General features: G+C 60.2%; 1 protein-coding gene across 1 annotated transcript; it reads left to right on the top strand.

Moving 5' to 3' along the window:
* The first annotated feature begins 303 nt into the window (after window positions 1-303).
* DIPK1C (divergent protein kinase domain 1C) lies at window positions 304-13,522 on the top strand. Its single transcript, XM_054583382.1, has 4 exons — window positions 304-501; window positions 6,593-7,258; window positions 9,964-10,128; window positions 13,316-13,522. Exons 1-4 carry the CDS (start codon window positions 304-306, stop codon window positions 13,520-13,522), a joined length of 1,236 nt encoding a protein of 411 aa, XP_054439357.1.
* The last annotated feature ends 3,378 nt before the right edge of the window (window positions 13,523-16,900 follow it).

Below are 16,900 nucleotides of genomic sequence, written 5' to 3'. Positions count from 1 at the left end.
TGAATCTATGCGGATTCTGTTTAAGAGGAGCGGGTCTTGGGGGGAAATGTGAAAAAGAAGTGGAAAGGGCGCCCGGGTGCGGCGACGGAGCGGGGCGTCCAGGGGGCGCACAAGCCCCTCCCCGGGTGCCCCGGCGGGAGCCCCCACCCGCCGCAGGACTCACCGGGCAGGGTATCCGGCCGCGGGCCTCGCCTCCCCTTGCGTGGCCTCTCCCCCGCGCCCCCGCCCCCGCCGAGCCGGCGGCAGCGGAGCCGCGACACCAGCGCGGGGCACGGCGGCGAGTGGGTGGCGGGCAGGCTGGACATGGCGCGCGCTGCTGGCGCGCGGGGCTGCTCCGGGCGCTGCGGGCGGCGCTGGCGGGGCAGGCGAGGCGCGCTGGCCGCCTGCGCCGCCTGGACCGCGGGCTGGGTGTTGGCCGCCGCGCTGCTGCTCCGCGCGCACCCGGGCGCCCTCTCCGAGCGCTGCACCGACGAGAAGAGCCGGAGCATCCTGGCCGCACTGGTAGGTCCCGCTGCCGCACTGCCTTGCGACGCGCGCCTGGGCGATGGGGGGACACGGTGCGTGGGAGGCGGGACGCACACATCCCTGGCCCCGGAATGGGCACTGTGCCCCTGAGTCCTCCGTGGGCGCGGGGGTGTCTCTGTCCCATCGCCAAAATTGGCCCTTTGTCCCAAGAGTCGTCCTGCCCGATTGCTCCCCGCCGCGCCGCTGAAGAAAGTTTGTGGGTGAACGCAGAGCCGTCCGACAGTCCCTCGGGGGCCGCGCCCCGCGTGGGCCAGCCGGGCGGGAGGCGCTGGCCTGGACGCGGGCCAAGACGGATCCCGGGTCCCCGTTCTCTCCCTCGGGCTCCGCTCCCGGCGACTCCACGGCAGGACCCGGGCTCTGCCGCTGGGACCCCGGGCAGAGCGCGCTCCTCCCCCGAGCCCTGCGGCCCCCTGTCCTGGGGTGGTGACCACAGTCTCCGTCCCCCAGTCGCTGCTCAGCGGGGCGCGGCAGCAGGCGAGAAGGAAACGCCGCCCGGGTCCCAGATGCCACTCGGCGTGTCCCCAGCACCGGCCGCTCTGCGGTCTGTTTGCCGTGGAAGATGCCGCGCGCCAGGGGCCCTGCACAGAGGCGGACGTTCCCAAAAGGGAAGCCAAGAAAGGCGCAGAGAGCAGCTACTGCTGCTCCCCGGGCTTTGGAGGAGTTTATTCACTTCTCCAAACAATGATTGTCTCAGCGTGTGGTGTGAAAAGTGATCTATTTTTGAAGAAATCTTCAAGAAATGCAGGGGATGTTTTTGGTCCAATTGCTTACATATGATAGGTTATCAAAACAGGGTAGCATAAAGGTTTTCAAGCAAATGATTGGGTTTTTTTTTTTTTTTACATTAAAAATGAGATTGGGAAAGTTTACGGAATAAGGAGTGAAAGGTACAAGCTAAAACAAATCATATTCCCTCACTGAGCCTGACACAATGAACTGATCATCACGCACGTGAGACACTCCTCATCGATCCCTCCATCCTACCCATCCGTCGTCCGTCCGTCCGTCCATCCGTCCATCCACCCCTGTTACACCGGCGTCCTATCAAGCTTTCTTTAAGTTATGTGAGCCCGTTTATTTTCTCAGTAACCCCTCTAGAAAATTCCTTTCATTTTGGGGGGACTGGTCAACAATTTATAGTGAACAAAGATTAATAGTTTGGCCAGGATGGAATACTTCTGTTTACAAAAAATAACATAAAAATCTTTCAGAAAGTGAAAAACGAATCCCATTTTTCATGTATTTACCTTTGGTTGAGTGGGAAAAGGCTGAATGGAAATGAAATAGCCTAATATAATTTCAGTAATTGCTCTTCATAGTGTTCCCAGCATTTCAGCTCGTGAGTTAAAAACCAGTTCTGAGCAGAGCTTCTACCAATACATCTCCAATGGCAGCCATACGGGGTCGTTTCTAGCCTGACATAAAGCTGAACAGGTCGGTCCCACCCCGAAGGTCTCCCCCTTTCCTATCGCCAAAAGAACACATTTGAGATGCCAGGCTTCTCTTCCTCAAATTCACTGCTGCTGTCTCAGTGAGCCGACTTTTTGCGGTGCATCATTCGGGCGCCTTGTTGGAAGCCATGACCCCTCCCATGAGCTCAGGACCTGACTGTCTCCCCCTCTCTCCCTGCCGCGACCTTTCCTACCTTCTCCCCTTGGACATGCTGTGGAGGGCCCTGCGCAGCGCCCGGCTCCCCGCGACCCAGGGCCGCCTGCGCTGGCCCGAGGTCTGAACTTGCCCTTAGTCTGCCAACCCGGGCTGCTGGGCCCGGCCGCCCGCGGAGGCTGGCAAGGGGGCCTCACAGGGCTCGGGCTGAATCGAGCTTCTGTCTCTGGGCTCCCTGAGCACTTTCAATTCATTCTGCCCGGCTTTTATCCTCAATAATGAAGCTGGCTGTGAGTTTCCTGACTGGCCTCCAGACTCTCATTAGCTTCCCTCTGAATACCAGAGCACAGAAGGAGTAACTGAGCTGAGCCACAGGGAGCCCCCTGTCCCCGCGATACCACCCCATCCCCGCCCCTGCCCTGGCTTCAGCAACTGTCGCAGAGCCGTGGGCAAGGTCCCGGGGTTCCCGGCCCTGGCGCGCAGGGTGACGCGGAGGAGCTGGGAGCCAGGCTTGCTGCGACCCCAAGCCCACCGACTCCTGAGGAAGCCCACCACACTCCCCGACCCTGGAAGAGCCCGCTGGACTCTTTCCAGAGAGTCGAGCCCTGGGTCGGAGAGCTTTGCATTTTTCTACTCGGGCTGCAGCGCACTCTTTACGGTAGCTTTTCAGCACATCCCGTAATCAAGACACCCCCGTGCCCTCTTCGGCCTCGCTGCGAGGTTTCCGCGGCCCTGCTGTCCAGAGTGCATGACCTGGAGGCTCCCGCTCTCCCAGCGGACCGGCCCTGGGCCGCCGGAGAATCCAGGACCTGCCTCTGCCCTGCGGCAGAGCTCCCCACGCAGCAGCGGTGGGAGCGCAGAGGGCTGGGCCACGGTGCCTGTCTGCCCTGCTGGGTGGGCTCCGCGCTAAGCAGTTTCGCGTGCATCCTCTCACTTAGTCCCCTCTACAGCCCCAGGGAGGTGTGGCTTTGACTGCCCCATTTCGCAGATGGTGACGCGGAGCCCTGATTCATGCAGTGGGTGCGGGAGTGGGGAGCCAGGGTGAGCCCTGTGCTGGCTGATGGCAGACACCCCGTGACAGCGAGTGGCTTCCTCCATGACGAGAACTGTCAGGAACAGCTGGGTACATTTCACCCTCCACAGCGTATCACTTTCAAAGCATCTCAGAGGATTCCCACAGACGCTGTTGTTCAGAGGCTGAATTCCCTTTCTGCTGGTTAGGCTCGATGTGCTTTCACTTCGTTGTCTACATTCGAGGTTCCTCTTTGTCAGGACAGGCCCTTCTTTCTTTGCTGTGATGGGAACCCCGGGCCCCCGTGGGACCACAGCATCCAGGGCACATGCCCAGGGAGACCTTGCAGCAGAGAACGACTCTGTTCTGTGCGCTTCGTCCGCGTGCATCGCGCACATTGTCCAAGGGGTGTCCAACCCGTGGCGCGCGGGCCACGTGCGTTTCAGAATGGCTATGAATGCGGCCCAATAGAAAATCGTAAATTTACTTAAAACATTATGAGATTTTTTGTGATGACGTGTTGCAATGTATTTAATGGGTGGCCCAAGACAACTCTTCTTCCAGTGTGGCCCCGAGACGCCAAACGGCTGGACACCCCTGGAAGCCGTCCAGGGCCAAGAAGGGTTGCCCCGGGGATGGGCCACGTGCATGGAGATTCTGCAGCGCACAGGTCGCTGCTGGGCCAGGAACCCCATCCTGCGACGTGATGGTTGCTGAGCATGTAGGAACGAAATGCTCCTTTAAGACAAAGGAAACACGCGAAAGAAAATCGAGACCTGAGATGTGACTTCTGAGACCTGTCAAGCGGTGCTCCAACCGGAGCGGACAGGTTTTGCTTTCGCCTGCGAAGCGCGACACGAACTGGAGAGATTCGGCAACCGCTGGGGGCGCTTCCTGCAGAGCCGCGTGCGCTGACAGAGTGCGTTTGCTCATCTGCGTGACCCGCAGGAAGCACAAGCGCACTGTGAGTTCATGTGATTAGAGAAGGCCGCTTAGCTTCAACGAGCCTTCACACGCCCTCCCCCCAGCCTATTCCTGTGGATTTTGTGAGCACACACATTGGGGCACAGAAACGTACCTGTCTTCAAACTGGCACTTAGGACCGCCTCGTTTCAGAGAAAACTGATTTTAAAAATGTAAATAAAATCACTTTTTTTTAGTTACAAATAGCTACTCCAATAGGACCTGCTGCTGATAAAGTAATGTCATGATTGTCTCTAACATGATGACAATTATTAATTAGTTTGTAACCTCATAACTTACACGTTAGGTTTGCTTTCTTTTCTTTTTCTTTAATGCTAGATTAAACCTTTCTCTGTGTGGAGTAGGCACAGACATGCGTGAGACCCTGGGGACACACTCTAACACTGGGGACTGAAATAGCCGGAGTGGACCGAGGTTATGTTCATTTGCATCCTGCGTAAGAGGCATAGGAACCGGAAGGCCGAAGTCCTCCACCCTAAAGGATGATAACGAAGAACAGCTGCATAATAACTGCATTGTGTGTGCTTGGCTCTCAGGGGAACAGCCTCCTGTGATAAGGTCACGGAGCTCCGGAAGTCCGTCATAGCCCTCAGAGCCCACCGGGCACCGCGCTCTGTTTCCTGGGCTTTCCGATGCCTGACCCCTCATCCCTTAGGCCTCAATGTGCTGATCCTCAGAAAATAGCTGACATTAATGTTCCCCTCCCAAATCAATAGGTCAGATGCCAAATTCAATGAGTAGACCACTGTTCAAAATATCTTGCAACTCCTGTTGGGGAATTCCTTCCAAATGTGCAGGGGCAACTCTTGTACAGGTTTCAGTTCGATTTGAATCTGATTCCCATCCAGCTTTGCAGGGGAGGCTGAGCTGTGGGGAGCCCGCGGGGCGGGGGCAGGGGTCAGTGAGCAAGTGACTTGGGGGGATCCTTCAGTGAGAGCCCGGGACAGAGGGGGGCGGGGGGGGGCTGCCGGGGAAGGCGGATCTGACCTCTGCAGGGCAGAAAGCAAGTGTATGTAGCAGGTGGAGACGGAGGAATCTCAGTTTGGATCACACACCCCGGTCTGCTGCCTGCAGGCCCGCGATCTGGCCTTGCTCTCCACACCGTGAACCGGCCCGGTCCTTTGACCGCCCCACGTGACTCTGCAACTGCATCATGGCGCCGGCGAAGTCCCCGTGGCCGAGCTGCCCTCACCCTCCTTGTCTGCGAGGCAGGCTTGCAATCTCTTTCAAAACTGAGCTCAGATGCATCTCTCCAGGAAGATGCCTTCCTGGCCCCTGGCTTCTAGTGACCAGGACCAGCTGAGAAACGAGCATTCTCTGAGGCGACACGTCCTCCGCACCCGTGACCTTGGTTGACCTTCACAGGCTTCCTGAGACACGGCTTTATCGTCCCTCATTACGGATTTGAAGACGAGCCACACACCCAGTGAGGGGCAGAGCCCGGGGGCAAACCCAGTCTCCCGCCCACCGCGCCTGGCCATGCCCCTGCCATCTCATGCTGCCCTGTCATTGATGGGGTGGGAAGGCGGCCGCTTCTGTTCTGTGAACCGCGGGGCCTGGCCCGTCGTCGGACCACGGCTCAGCTCGCGCACATGGCGCTAAGTTCGGAAGGTGGCGTTGCTCACTGGGAGGTGGCCAGGTGCGGCTGAGGCCGGTGGGCCTTGCCTGTGGCCGTTCCCCCAGCGGGTCCGTTGTCAGAGCCTGGCTGACCGTCTCCTCAGGGGTGATGGCAGTGTGCTGGGGGGTCACAGGTCTCCTCGCGTGGCGCCCATCAGAAGGACCCCGAAGGTGAGGAGAAATGCCCCGCCTGAGGGCTCCCGGGCGCCTGCCTCACCACAACCCACAGCCAAACGCTCCCTCCCCGCCCACAGCTGAGCCCACGCGGTCCCTCCCTTCTGAAGTGCGTCCCTGGTGACGTCCCCTCTCTGGTCCTGCAGACACTAGCAGCCGTGAGGCCTATTCTGACTCCCGTTTTCTGCCGCCAGTTCCCTGACCCCTGCGACCCTCCGGGAGCCTCCCGGGCCACGCCAGCGTAAGGGCCTGGCCTGTGGCCTCAGGTCCCCGCTCCCGAGATCGGACTCAGCTGTCCCTGGATGGATGGGCTCACAAGCCCTCAGCGGCCCTGCCACCTGGCCCGCCCTCTCCCTGGCAGCCGAGAAGGCCGAACCCCGGCGGCACACCGCCGTTCCCGCACCGCCCAGCTGGACGGTGGAGACCCCTTCTCCCCCTGGGTGTTGATTCTGAGGACCTAGCCCTGGGTCTGGCTGGAAAACATGAAAATGAGTCACCTTTCCGTCTTTCCTTCAATCGCTCACTGCCCTGAAGAGCCTCTGTGGCTCGCATTTGCCAGGTTTCAACGGCTGTTAGGAGCGTCCTGAGCGCAGGGAGCGCCCTGGGCTCTTTCCCTGTCTCCCCCGCCGCCCCCCCCCCCGTGCTGTGACCCTGACCACTGTCCCTCCCTTCCAGTGCCGGGACTACCAGGGCGGGGTGCTGGCGGGCGACCTCTGCGAGGACCTGTGTGTGGCGGGGAAGCTGCTGTACCGGCGCTGTCTCTACTACGACAGGGGCAAGAAGGTGCTGCAGGCGGACTGGCGCGGCCGCCCCGTCGTCCTCAAGTCCAAGGAGGAAGCCTTCTCCAGCTTCCGGCCGCCCGGCCTGCTCGGGGGCCCGACCGAGGACGGGGGCCCGGCCGTCCCGGAGGCAGAGCTGCTGCTGCTGGTGGCTGGGGAGGTGCGGAGCGCCCTGGGCCTGGAGCTGTCCGCGCGCAGCCTGGGGCCGCTGTGGCCGGGCCGCCGGGGCCTGCGGTGGCGGGGCCAGCTGGCCAGCCTGTGGTCCCTGGTACAGCAGGAGGAGTTCGTCCTGCTCAGCGTGCTGCGGGGGCTGAGCCCACACGCCCTGCCTGTGCTGGGCTCCTGCGGCCACTTCTACGCCGTGGAGTACCTGGCGGCGGGCAGCGCCCACCACGGGACCCTCTTCCCCCTGGACGGGGCCCCCCGGGGCCGGGCCCAGGCCGTCAGCGACGTGGCGCTCAGCTTCCTGGACCTGGTGAGGCAGTTCGACCACGGCTTCTCCCACCGCCTCCACCTCTGTGACGTCAAGCCCGAGAACTTCGCCATCAGGCAGGACCTCACGGTGAGTGCTCTGGGGGGAGGGGGGCGGTGTCCTGGGCGGGTTTTGGGGTCATCAGTGACAGAATTTCTGAAATCCTGGGAAGCACAGCAGCATGACGCAGGCTTCTAGTCTGGACAGCCCGCCCTTCCGGCGCTGCATTCGTGAGAACTCAGGGGGTTCATGCACCCCTCCCCACCGTGGGTGAGGGGGACTGTGATGACAGGCGGGGACAGCAGGGACCCGGGCCCGCGACCGGGTGGGTCCTCCCTGAGGGCTGTCCTGGTTTCCCCTGCAAAGCCCGTCCTCGCTGAGAGCAGCGGGACGTCCTCAGCGGTCACGGGGAGGGCGGCGTCTGCGGGCTTTAGGACAACAACCCAGTTGGGGACACTGTCTTCAAACTGCCCAGGCCCCGTGGCAACGTGCAGCGCTTTCTAGCCCTTCCTTCCTGGCGGTTCTAGGGAGCTTCCCTTCCGCGGGTTAGACTTCTCGAGAGACGCCTGGCATTCGGGCGCCTTCCGTGAGGGACAGACATGCCTTGCGGAGGCGTCGGCCTCCGCGCTCCCGCGTCGGACACTCGGGGATGGATGTGGCAATCTGTGTCTGGGAGACAAGCCTGCAGGTGTTCCTGCTGCGCTCCCGCTCAGGGACCACAGCGGGGCCTCCCTCTGGGCCCTGTCGCAGCTGCCCAGGCGGCAGGAGGGGGTGGGAAGAACCCATGACTGAAGCAGTGCACCCCTGCGGGTCCCCACTCACAGGTGCTGACGGTTTACCCCCAAACAAGCACAAAGCATCACTGCGTTTGCCAGCAAGGGCTCCTTCCGAGCAGGTGACACATTTCCTGTCCCAGAGCCACGCTTTCCAAGGGTAACGGAATGACCTGTCCCTTCTAGGCTGAGGCCGAGGTGCCGTCTGAAGGCGGTGCAGGCCGGGTCCCTCCCCACGGGGGGCTCAGGGCTCTCCGGGTGCAGGGTAAGAGGCCTCACGCAGGCTTTCTGATTCGTTGAGTCGCCGTTTCTGTTTCAGGTGCTTACGGTTCTGCGCACAATGGCTGGCACCCCCTTCTGCTTTGCAGAAAAATTAAAAAATAAATCTGGCTCTCCTGGGAGAGGAGAAGGGAGCCATCAGAAATGTAAGGGGGAGAAACTGCAAGGAGCTGAAACTCCATCTGGGGCCCGGGAATCCGGGGGCAGGGCCAGAAACCGCGGGGGGAACAGGGGGGCCTTGCAGGCCAATCCGGTCCTAGAAGGCCGACCGGTCATTAGCATAACCTGATCCCTTTTCAGTCTATTAGCCAGTGCAAGTAATGAAGTGAGCTATTTCTTTTGGCTAAATAATGAGACAGGAAAAACTGATTAAAATGATAATTTCTGTTTGCTGTGCCTGGATTAGTAATTAAGCAAAGCTCTTAACACCGAAACGCTTCCCTGTTTTTCTTTTTTGGTTATTCTCCCCATATTTTGAAATAAACGATTTTCCCTCCTCCGTTTTCCTGAATAGGCCCCAAGAAAATTTCTTGCCTTCCAGCATCAATCCTGAGTGAGAAACCAAAACAAAGGACCCCTTTCTGGAGGGGCTACGGACGGGAGAAGGAAGGGGGGACCTGTGAAGGCTTGTGAGATGCAGTCTCCCTTGAATTCATCAAGTCTTTTAATAGCTTTTTAATACCTTGAAGCTATGAACTGCTTGATTTGGGCCGACTCCAGGTTTTCTCAGGTTTGAGCTCATCTTTTTTTAAAAATTCAGGTGATGAAGGGAAATCTGCATAATTTAGATGTTAGTCTTGTGGTTTTGACGCCTCTTTGGTTGGGAGCCAAGAAGATAAATCTGAAATTCCAGGGATCTCCATCCGCGCACCAACAGGATGTGGCGTCTGACGTGGGATCAAGCTCCACACGCCTCAACCGGAATTCGAGGACTTTGACACTGCAATCCCCCCCGCCCCCCACAACACGTACAACCCCTGGTGCCCGTCCAAAGAGTCAGGGACAAAGCCGTTGACTCCGGTCACAGAGACGCCACCAGCAGGCAGCTGGGGTACTGTCCGCCTCCTCTTCACCATCGCGCCCCGCGACCTGCCTCTCGGATGCGGTTTCCTCGTATTGCTTCTGTTCGCGGGGGTGGCCAACCTGAGCTCACTGCTTCGTCATCCTGACCCGTGGAGGTCAGCGACCAAAGTGGTAAAGCCAGGAGGGGGGCAATTCATTCCGAAGACATTCCAGGGCACTACTTGGAAGGCTGAGAAACGCTGAAGGACGGAAAGGGACAGGCTTCGGCCCGCAGCCCCCAGGCCGCATGCGGCCCAGGACGGCTGTGAATTCGGCCCAACACAAAATCGTAAATTTACTTAAAACATTGTGAGTTTTTTTGTGATGATGTGTAGCAGTGTATTGCATGTGTGGTCCAAGACAATTCTCCTTCTTCCAGTGTGGCCCCGAGACGCCACGAGGCCGGACCCCCCGCACTCCAGGGTTCCCGACCGTAGGCTTTCACGAGGGACAGCGCGGCCCTTCTCACTGTAAAAGCCATGCAGCAGAGTCAGAGTCTACGCCACTGTGAGGGGAGCAAAGCCGCGCTTCCCAGGGCGGCCGGCTTGGCCGCTGGCTGCAGAGCTCTGAGGCCCGCAGCCCCGGGACGTCCGGTCCCATGCGGAGGCGGACTCAGAGCCGCGGGGCCTCCCTGAGCGCTGAGCCGGCTGCCCTTAGTTACCCTGTGCTGTTTGGTTGCAGGTGGTGGCTATCGACGTGGACATGGCCTTTTTTGAGCCTAAAATGAGGGAGATTCTCGAGCAGAATTGCACGGGAGACGAAGACTGCAATTTCTTTGACTGTTTTTCAAGGTGTGATTTGCGAGTCAACAGGTGTGGCGCACAGAGAGTCAACAGCAACCTGCAGGTGAGGGGCGGTGCTGCGGCGCCCCGTCCATGCAGGCGGCCCCCTCCCTGTGCCCCCTGGGTCCCCGTGAGCTGGGGCGGGGATGATCAGGGACAGGTGGTCACTGCTTCTTTGTTGCCTGCCCCGTCGGGTCGTTGGCCAAGTGACACCATGAGGTCCTATGGATGCAGTTCCCAGCAAAGACAGCCTGCCCCCCCGCCCTGTCCCCTGCTCTCAGCAAGAGGGCTCTTCTCTCTGGATCTACTTTCTGCATACACACACACACACACACACACACGGTGAGCACTAAGAATGAAAAGACTGCAAAGCTGTCCCGAAAACTGGCCAAACCCCAGAGGTTGGACGGACGCCTCAGCCCAGACAGGGGAGGGGTTAGGGCCCCCAGGTGGGCAATAGCAGAGGGAACACGTGCCCTAAGTCCGGAAATCAGCGGAAGGCAGGAATCGGAGCTGGTTCCGACACTCGGGTCGGGTCTGGAGTCAGGGAGGCCCCACGCCCGCCGGCGGGAACGCTCTTTGTTGGGCGGAAGTTGCCTGCCCGTGGCCCTCACCTGCGCTCCCAGGAGGGTGTGGATGAGCCTGAGCTCCTAGGTGTAGATCACAAGCAGGCAGAGCTCGCGCTGTGCCCTGCCTAGCACTGGCCCCCCCCCACCCCCTCGCCTCCCGCCCTGTTTCTCACCTTTCTGCAGCTGTTCCTCCCTACGGCCCTCCAGCCGGAAGGGTCGGCGTGACCGGTGCAGACCCGGTGACTCCGGCCGGTGGCGGAGCAGGTGATGCGAGCTGGGGGTGGAGCGGGCCAGAGCGCGGTGCCGCGCCGCGCGGGAGGGCTGCTCTCGGGAGACCCAGGCAGGGGCTGTGAATTTGCAGTTTCTGGGCCCCGCCGGGCAGAAGCCCCCCCCCCGCCCCCAAGCCTCTTTAACTTCCTGGGCACTCGCACCCTGGGTGCGGCTGCAGGGAAGTCATTCTATCTCCGCTGTGGGGACACCACGGCTTCCCCCAGAGCATCAGCTGCCTGCGACCTCAGCCCACGAAGTGGGCACGTGAACACCTGTCCTTTGCCACGTGATGAGAGACTAAGGTTCCTATTCGTAACACAGGGTGGGGCAAAAGCAGGTTTACAGTGGTTTGCCTGGAAAACAATACAATAATTAATAAACAATAATACAAGAACAAGCTCTGTTTCTTCTTCACGACTGTAAGCCTCCTTTGGCCCCGCCTGCTCCATACAGGGCTCTTACAGATCCATTACGAGGCAAGTGAAGGCCCTAATCCCACACCTCCAGGGGCTCTGAGAGTGTCCCCAGGGCTGTCCTCAGCCCGCAGAGCTGCTTTGCCTGGCTGCCCCATGTCCCCGGGCAGTGTCTGGTGCCTGGTGAGCGGGGTGGGCTGCCTGCTGAGCCCAGCCCCTGCCTCGATGAAGACGACCCGGCAGGGCAGCAGACGACCCAGCACCAGCCACTCAGCTCCTCTCGCGCTTCCGGGGGAGCGCGGTCCCCAAGGACACCCCTCAGTGACTCTTCGCGTGCAGACCTCCCTCTTAGAGTCCACTCGCCTGGAAACCCACAGAGCAAGGGGCGAAGTCCTTAAATGTGAAGAGCATCCACACATTAATACAAAAAGGGCCAGCCATCTGGTGGTACAGGGGCAAAGCGTATCAACCTGACCGTGACCGGAAAGGAGGCAGGAATAGCTTCCCTCCTGACTGATCAGGACAACGCAGAGTAAACCTCGTCGCCCATTATTGGCACAAATGAAAGAGCACGTGTGCTGGCGAGGGCATACGGGGAGCGAGCATCCTCACCGTATTTGCTGTGCGTGTGTAACTCAGCACAACGTTTATGAGGTCCACTTGGCAAGATCCATCAAAACAAAAAGTGCACATGCTCTTGGGCCCAGAAGTTCCATTTCTAGAAATTTAGCTACCTGTAAAAATGGCATATATATGCAAGCTGCTTATTGCAGCGTTGTTCAGAACAGTAAGAGTTAGCAGACAACCTCCATTTCCACCAATAGGGGACTAGCTAAATAATAAATTTGTGATACATCTGCACATTTGTGGTGCAGCCATTGAAACTAACGGGAGGTCTTTCTGAGGAGCTATGTGAAAAGCTCCCGGACCCTCCGCTGAGTGGGAACGGAAGCTGCAGGGCACAGTGCGCCATACACCTGCTTACGGAGAGGGACATGCAAAGGACTCGCAGTCCCCGCTGTGCACGCAGACTCTCTAGGAGGATGTTCAGGGAGCTGGAGCTCGGCGTCTGGCTCTCAGGACGGGGCGGAGACAACGATGACAGTCCATCTTTTGGGACATTTTTTTTTGCCCATGAAAATATATTAGCAATTCAAAAAAGAAACAAGATAACTTGTTTTTCAAAAGAGCCCTCGCCCTCGCAGGCCCTGGGAAGAGGAAGTTAAAGTTGACTCTGTGGAAGAGGCATTTGTTAAACGAGGCTCACGCGGAGCGTGCGCTGAGCGCGCTGTAGGAAATCGCGGCAGGCGAGCGATGCCTGCCTGGCCCGTCTCCTGCCCCGGGGGCGGGGACGTGGGCGCGGAGGCGGAAAGCTGCACATGAACGGCAGGTGTGAAAAGAGAATGCAAAGGGGTCTCCAGCGCCCGTGGGTTCTGTGCCCTGTTAGAACAAAAGGCCGCAAGATGGTGGCTGAATTTTCACTTCTGCTCCTGAAGCATTTCAGAGGCCTCTTCAGGGAGCCTGGGCCCTCAGCCTTCCTCCTCCACCTGCCTTTTGCCCACGAGCCTCCAGGAGCTGCCGCATTTGCACGCCGCTCCTCACTGAATGTCCTTGCACTGGCAGGACTCCCTGCCCTGGTTATCGCAGGTCCTGTGACCGCTGGCGGCCGAGCGGGCCGCTCCTACGCAGCGGTCGAGGCCTGTGACTCTCTGCTCCCCGTGTCTTCAGACACACTCCCGTCCTTTGTGAGGTGGCACCAGAACTCCCCCCACTTGCTCGAGGCCAGAAAAGGAATTTTCCTCCTGCTATGAGGCAACCGTGTCCCTGATGGGAGGCTTACTCATGGGGCTGAGTCCAGGCACATCTGCAGGCCCCCAACCCCGAGGCCCTTGGGGGGACATTGGGAGCAAAGCTGAGGTCTCGAAGGACCCCTCACGGGCTGGGGGGCTCCCGGGGGTGTTCGCTGCCCCGAGCTAATGTCCCACTGCCCTTCCCCCAGGTGGTCTGTGACAAGATATTCCGACACTGGTTCCCCGCGACTCTCAGGAGCTCCGCCGTCTCCTCCCGGCTCCAGCGGCAGCTGCGAGAGGCGGTGCAGGACTGCGCCGACCCCGGCGGCCCCCGGAGCGCCGCGCCCGCCCTGCTCCGGAGGCTCCGGCACCTCCTCCAGGCTGCGCTGAGGGAGCTGCAGGCGGCGGAGGCGTAGCCCCCGCCCGGAGGCCACGCGCTCGCGCCGGACAGGCCACCCTGCCTGGTCTCGAAGAGGAGGCGGTTTCGCTGCGCAGAGGAGCAGCCCCTGAGACGCCACGGCCCCGCCTCCACGCATGAGCGAGCCCACCGCCGCGCCCGCGCCTCCTGCCCTCCCCTCCCGGCGCCCCGCCCCGGCTCCTTGATAGGGGGCTCGTCCTGGCCTCTGGCTGTCGCCCCTGGAATGTGACATGCGGGAGGTGGGCACAGAACGTTTTGCTCGGAGGGCCTCTTGTCCCAAACGGTGCAAACCCCAGCGCGCGCTGGCTCCCAAGAAGGTGCTCGCACTCAGAATGGGCAGCTCCGGCTCTTCTCGCTGCAGACGGCTGCTGTGTAAAAAGGCGCACGTGAGTGTGTGCGTGGGCATGCACGTGCATGTGTGGGTGTGAACGTGCTAGTGCACACATGTACGCCATGTGAACACACGTGCTTAAGTGAGCAGATGCCTGAGGGGGTGAGCAAGTGTGTTTGAGCAGGTGTTTGTGGGTGTGAGCAGGTGAGCGTGAACCTGTGAGGGTGAGTGTGAGCGGGTGAGCGTGAGCTGGGTGTGCTGTGGGCAGGGAGGGCGGCCCCCCTGGTGTGGCTCTGGGCCGGCCGAGCGGAGCGGCCGTTGCCTTGGCGTTAGACCGGCCAGGGCAGCGGGTGTGGGGGGCGTGGGCCGCGGTGGGCGTGTGGGAGGACAGCCCAGCCGCGTGTTGGGTTTTGGGCCCCACGACGCCATGCGCTGTGTGGGAGGGAGCGCAGGGCCCCTTGGTGCCCCGTCTTCTTGGGGAGCGGGGGTTGCGGGCCTCGTAGGTGGGCCCCCCAAGAACCCAAAGCAGAGGAACCCAGGCTGGCCTGGGCCGCAGGCCAGATGGAGGCCAGCGCGCCTGCCCGTTGGTCATCGTGATACCGAAGAAATGGACCCGTGGAGGGGGGGTGCCCAGATGCTATGACCGAAACGACGCCCCCCCCTTCCCCGGGCCCCTCGGTTGTGGGGCCTTTGCCCCCCGCCCTTGGAATGAGGGCTCTGAATGGCAGAGTTTGGGGAAAAGGAAAGGACCTATTTATTCAAAAGTTATACAGGTTTGATGAATGGCTAAATGTCGCTCTTAAACCTCAAAATCCCTTTAAAACAACCACCAGCACACACACCGTCCTGCCTTCCCCCCTTTGCCCAGTCAGGCCAGTCAGGCCAGTCAGGGGCGCCGCCCTCCAGAAGGAAAAGAACAGAGTCCGGGGCTTGGCTGGGCAGGCCTCTCGCGGGTCTCAGCACCCTCCGCTGCGTCGCCGCGATCTCCAGCTCTTAATCCGTAACCATGCGGCACCCTCTCAGGGCCCACGAGCAAGAGTCCTTTCTCCCCTCTTTCTTCCCGCGTGGTCTTCACGCTGTTCCCCAGAGTCTGTGTGCCTTGTTCTCTCCCGCAGGCCCCTGTCTCTCCTCCTTCCCTCCCCAGTTACATTTTCTGCATTAAGTCTTTTAAACCTTCCTGATTAGCTTTGGTGACATGCAAAATAACCCTCTTTGCATATGAGGAACAAAGCTATCCTGTTATTGACATGCAGAATGACTCTCAAAGGCCATGCTCGAGGCTCCCATCCCCCATGGCAGCCCGCCCTGGGGTGGGGAGAATATATTTTTCTTGGACGCCCCAATCTCTGGACCCCGTTACAAATACCCTTTGGGGGGGGCCCTGGCTGTGCCCCATTACAGTCGGAATGGTGGCCCCCTCCCCGGCTCACGTCGCGTGTCGCACGTCGGCAGCATCTGTTTCTGCAGGGTTCCCAGCAAAGATCCTCCGCAGGAGGCAGGCACGTGGGAAACCGCAGAGCGGTCACCCCCCCCCCCACTGGGCAGGGGGCCCCGCAGGGCCAGCCAGACGTCCCCGCAGGGGGACTCATTTCTACTCCAGTCCCAGGACAGTGAGACTCAACAGACACAGCTGGTCACCCAGAAGCCACATTGAGAAGGATGCTGGGAGGGGAGGAGGAAGTTCTCGATGGTTTACAAGTCGGAGCAGACGAATCAACTTGAAGTTCAAAAAATCCCGGGGTGACACATCCCACGCATTTCCCTGCTGCTCGCCACCCCTCCTGGGGCCAGTCACGGGGACAGCCTGCGTCCCCTGCCCGCAGACGCCTCCCCGGCCGCGCCCCGCTCACCCTGAGCACTGCCGCGTGGGGCGGACAACACCCCGAGGCCCCACAGCTCTGACCCTAAATTCCACGGCTCCTGCGTGGAGCCTGAGGCCCGGAGTCGGCTGCTGGGCGCCCGTCTGCCCCGAGCCACTTTCTCATGTGACCGACGTTCATCATGAACATGGACAACTGGGAAAAACCCATGTCGGTCACTTTTGTGGCAGAAGCAAATGAAAACTGACGTTCGACGCCCAGGCCCCAGAGGAGTCGATTGCAAAGGAAGGGGAACTGGCTTTCTGCCCGCTGGGCGGAAGCGAGGGCGGCAGTGCTGAGGGTCTCGGTGGACCATGGAGCCCCCAGTTAGGTGCTTTCTGCGGGCGAAAGGTTTCCGCGCACACGGGCGTGACCGGGGCGAGGGAGGAGCAGGGGGCAGTGGGGGCTTGTGGTCTGAGCCCCTAAACAGCTGGCTTTGGCACTGTGGGGGCACAGGGGTCTCGGGCGGGTTCGCCCTGGAGTCCCAGCCCTCGCACTGGCTCGGAGCTCGCTGGCCAGGCCGCAGGGCTGGCTCCGGAAGGGGAAGAGGTTTGTCCTCATTTCCACCAAAATGGAAACAAATGTTTTCGTTTATCATGGAAACTATGCAATATGTAATTACCCAACACAATAGTGTTTTTGTGGCTGAAAAGGAACCGTTTTATCCTTTCCCTTGCGTTTGACCCCCACTCCCACGCACACGCACACACACGCACGCTTTCCCACCCGCTTGTGGAATTGTCTTCACAGCAGTGTTTCTTAAACTGTCCGTGGTGAAGTTCGGTTTTTGTTTTCGTTTTTTAAATTCTCAAGTCCTGGCCAAACAATGCCTTTATGTGGCACAGTGAACACATAGGGTCGTGTCAGGATCGAACCCCAGCAGCCGGCGAGCACCCCTACTGCCGGCGGGGGTGACGTCGGCCTACGCGATCTCTATGCTTCGTTTCGATGACCCGCACAGCGGACAGACAGCCTCCGAGGGGGGTGAGGGGGAGTCGGGGGGAGATTAAAAAGCTGGTTCAGTGCACACAGGCTGTGCCTCCTTCAGTTGCTCCCACATGGAAGCAAGTAGTGCTTAATTCGCCTCCAGCCCCTCACCTGGAGTCAGTTGTCACCGTTGAGCCTGATACATTACCGTCAACATTACCTTGGATGCGACCGTTCAGAGCGCACGCCCCATCCGAGG

Source organism: Pteronotus mesoamericanus, unplaced genomic scaffold, assembly GCF_021234165.1.
Source record: "Pteronotus mesoamericanus isolate MK-2021 breed Mesoamerican mustached bat unplaced genomic scaffold, CSHL_Meso_final contig_74, whole genome shotgun sequence".
In the NCBI taxonomy this organism is placed as follows: Eukaryota; Metazoa; Chordata; class Mammalia; order Chiroptera; family Mormoopidae; genus Pteronotus; species Pteronotus mesoamericanus.
Note: the sequence above shows the minus strand (reverse complement) of the source record. Positions and strands in the feature narration are given on the sequence as shown.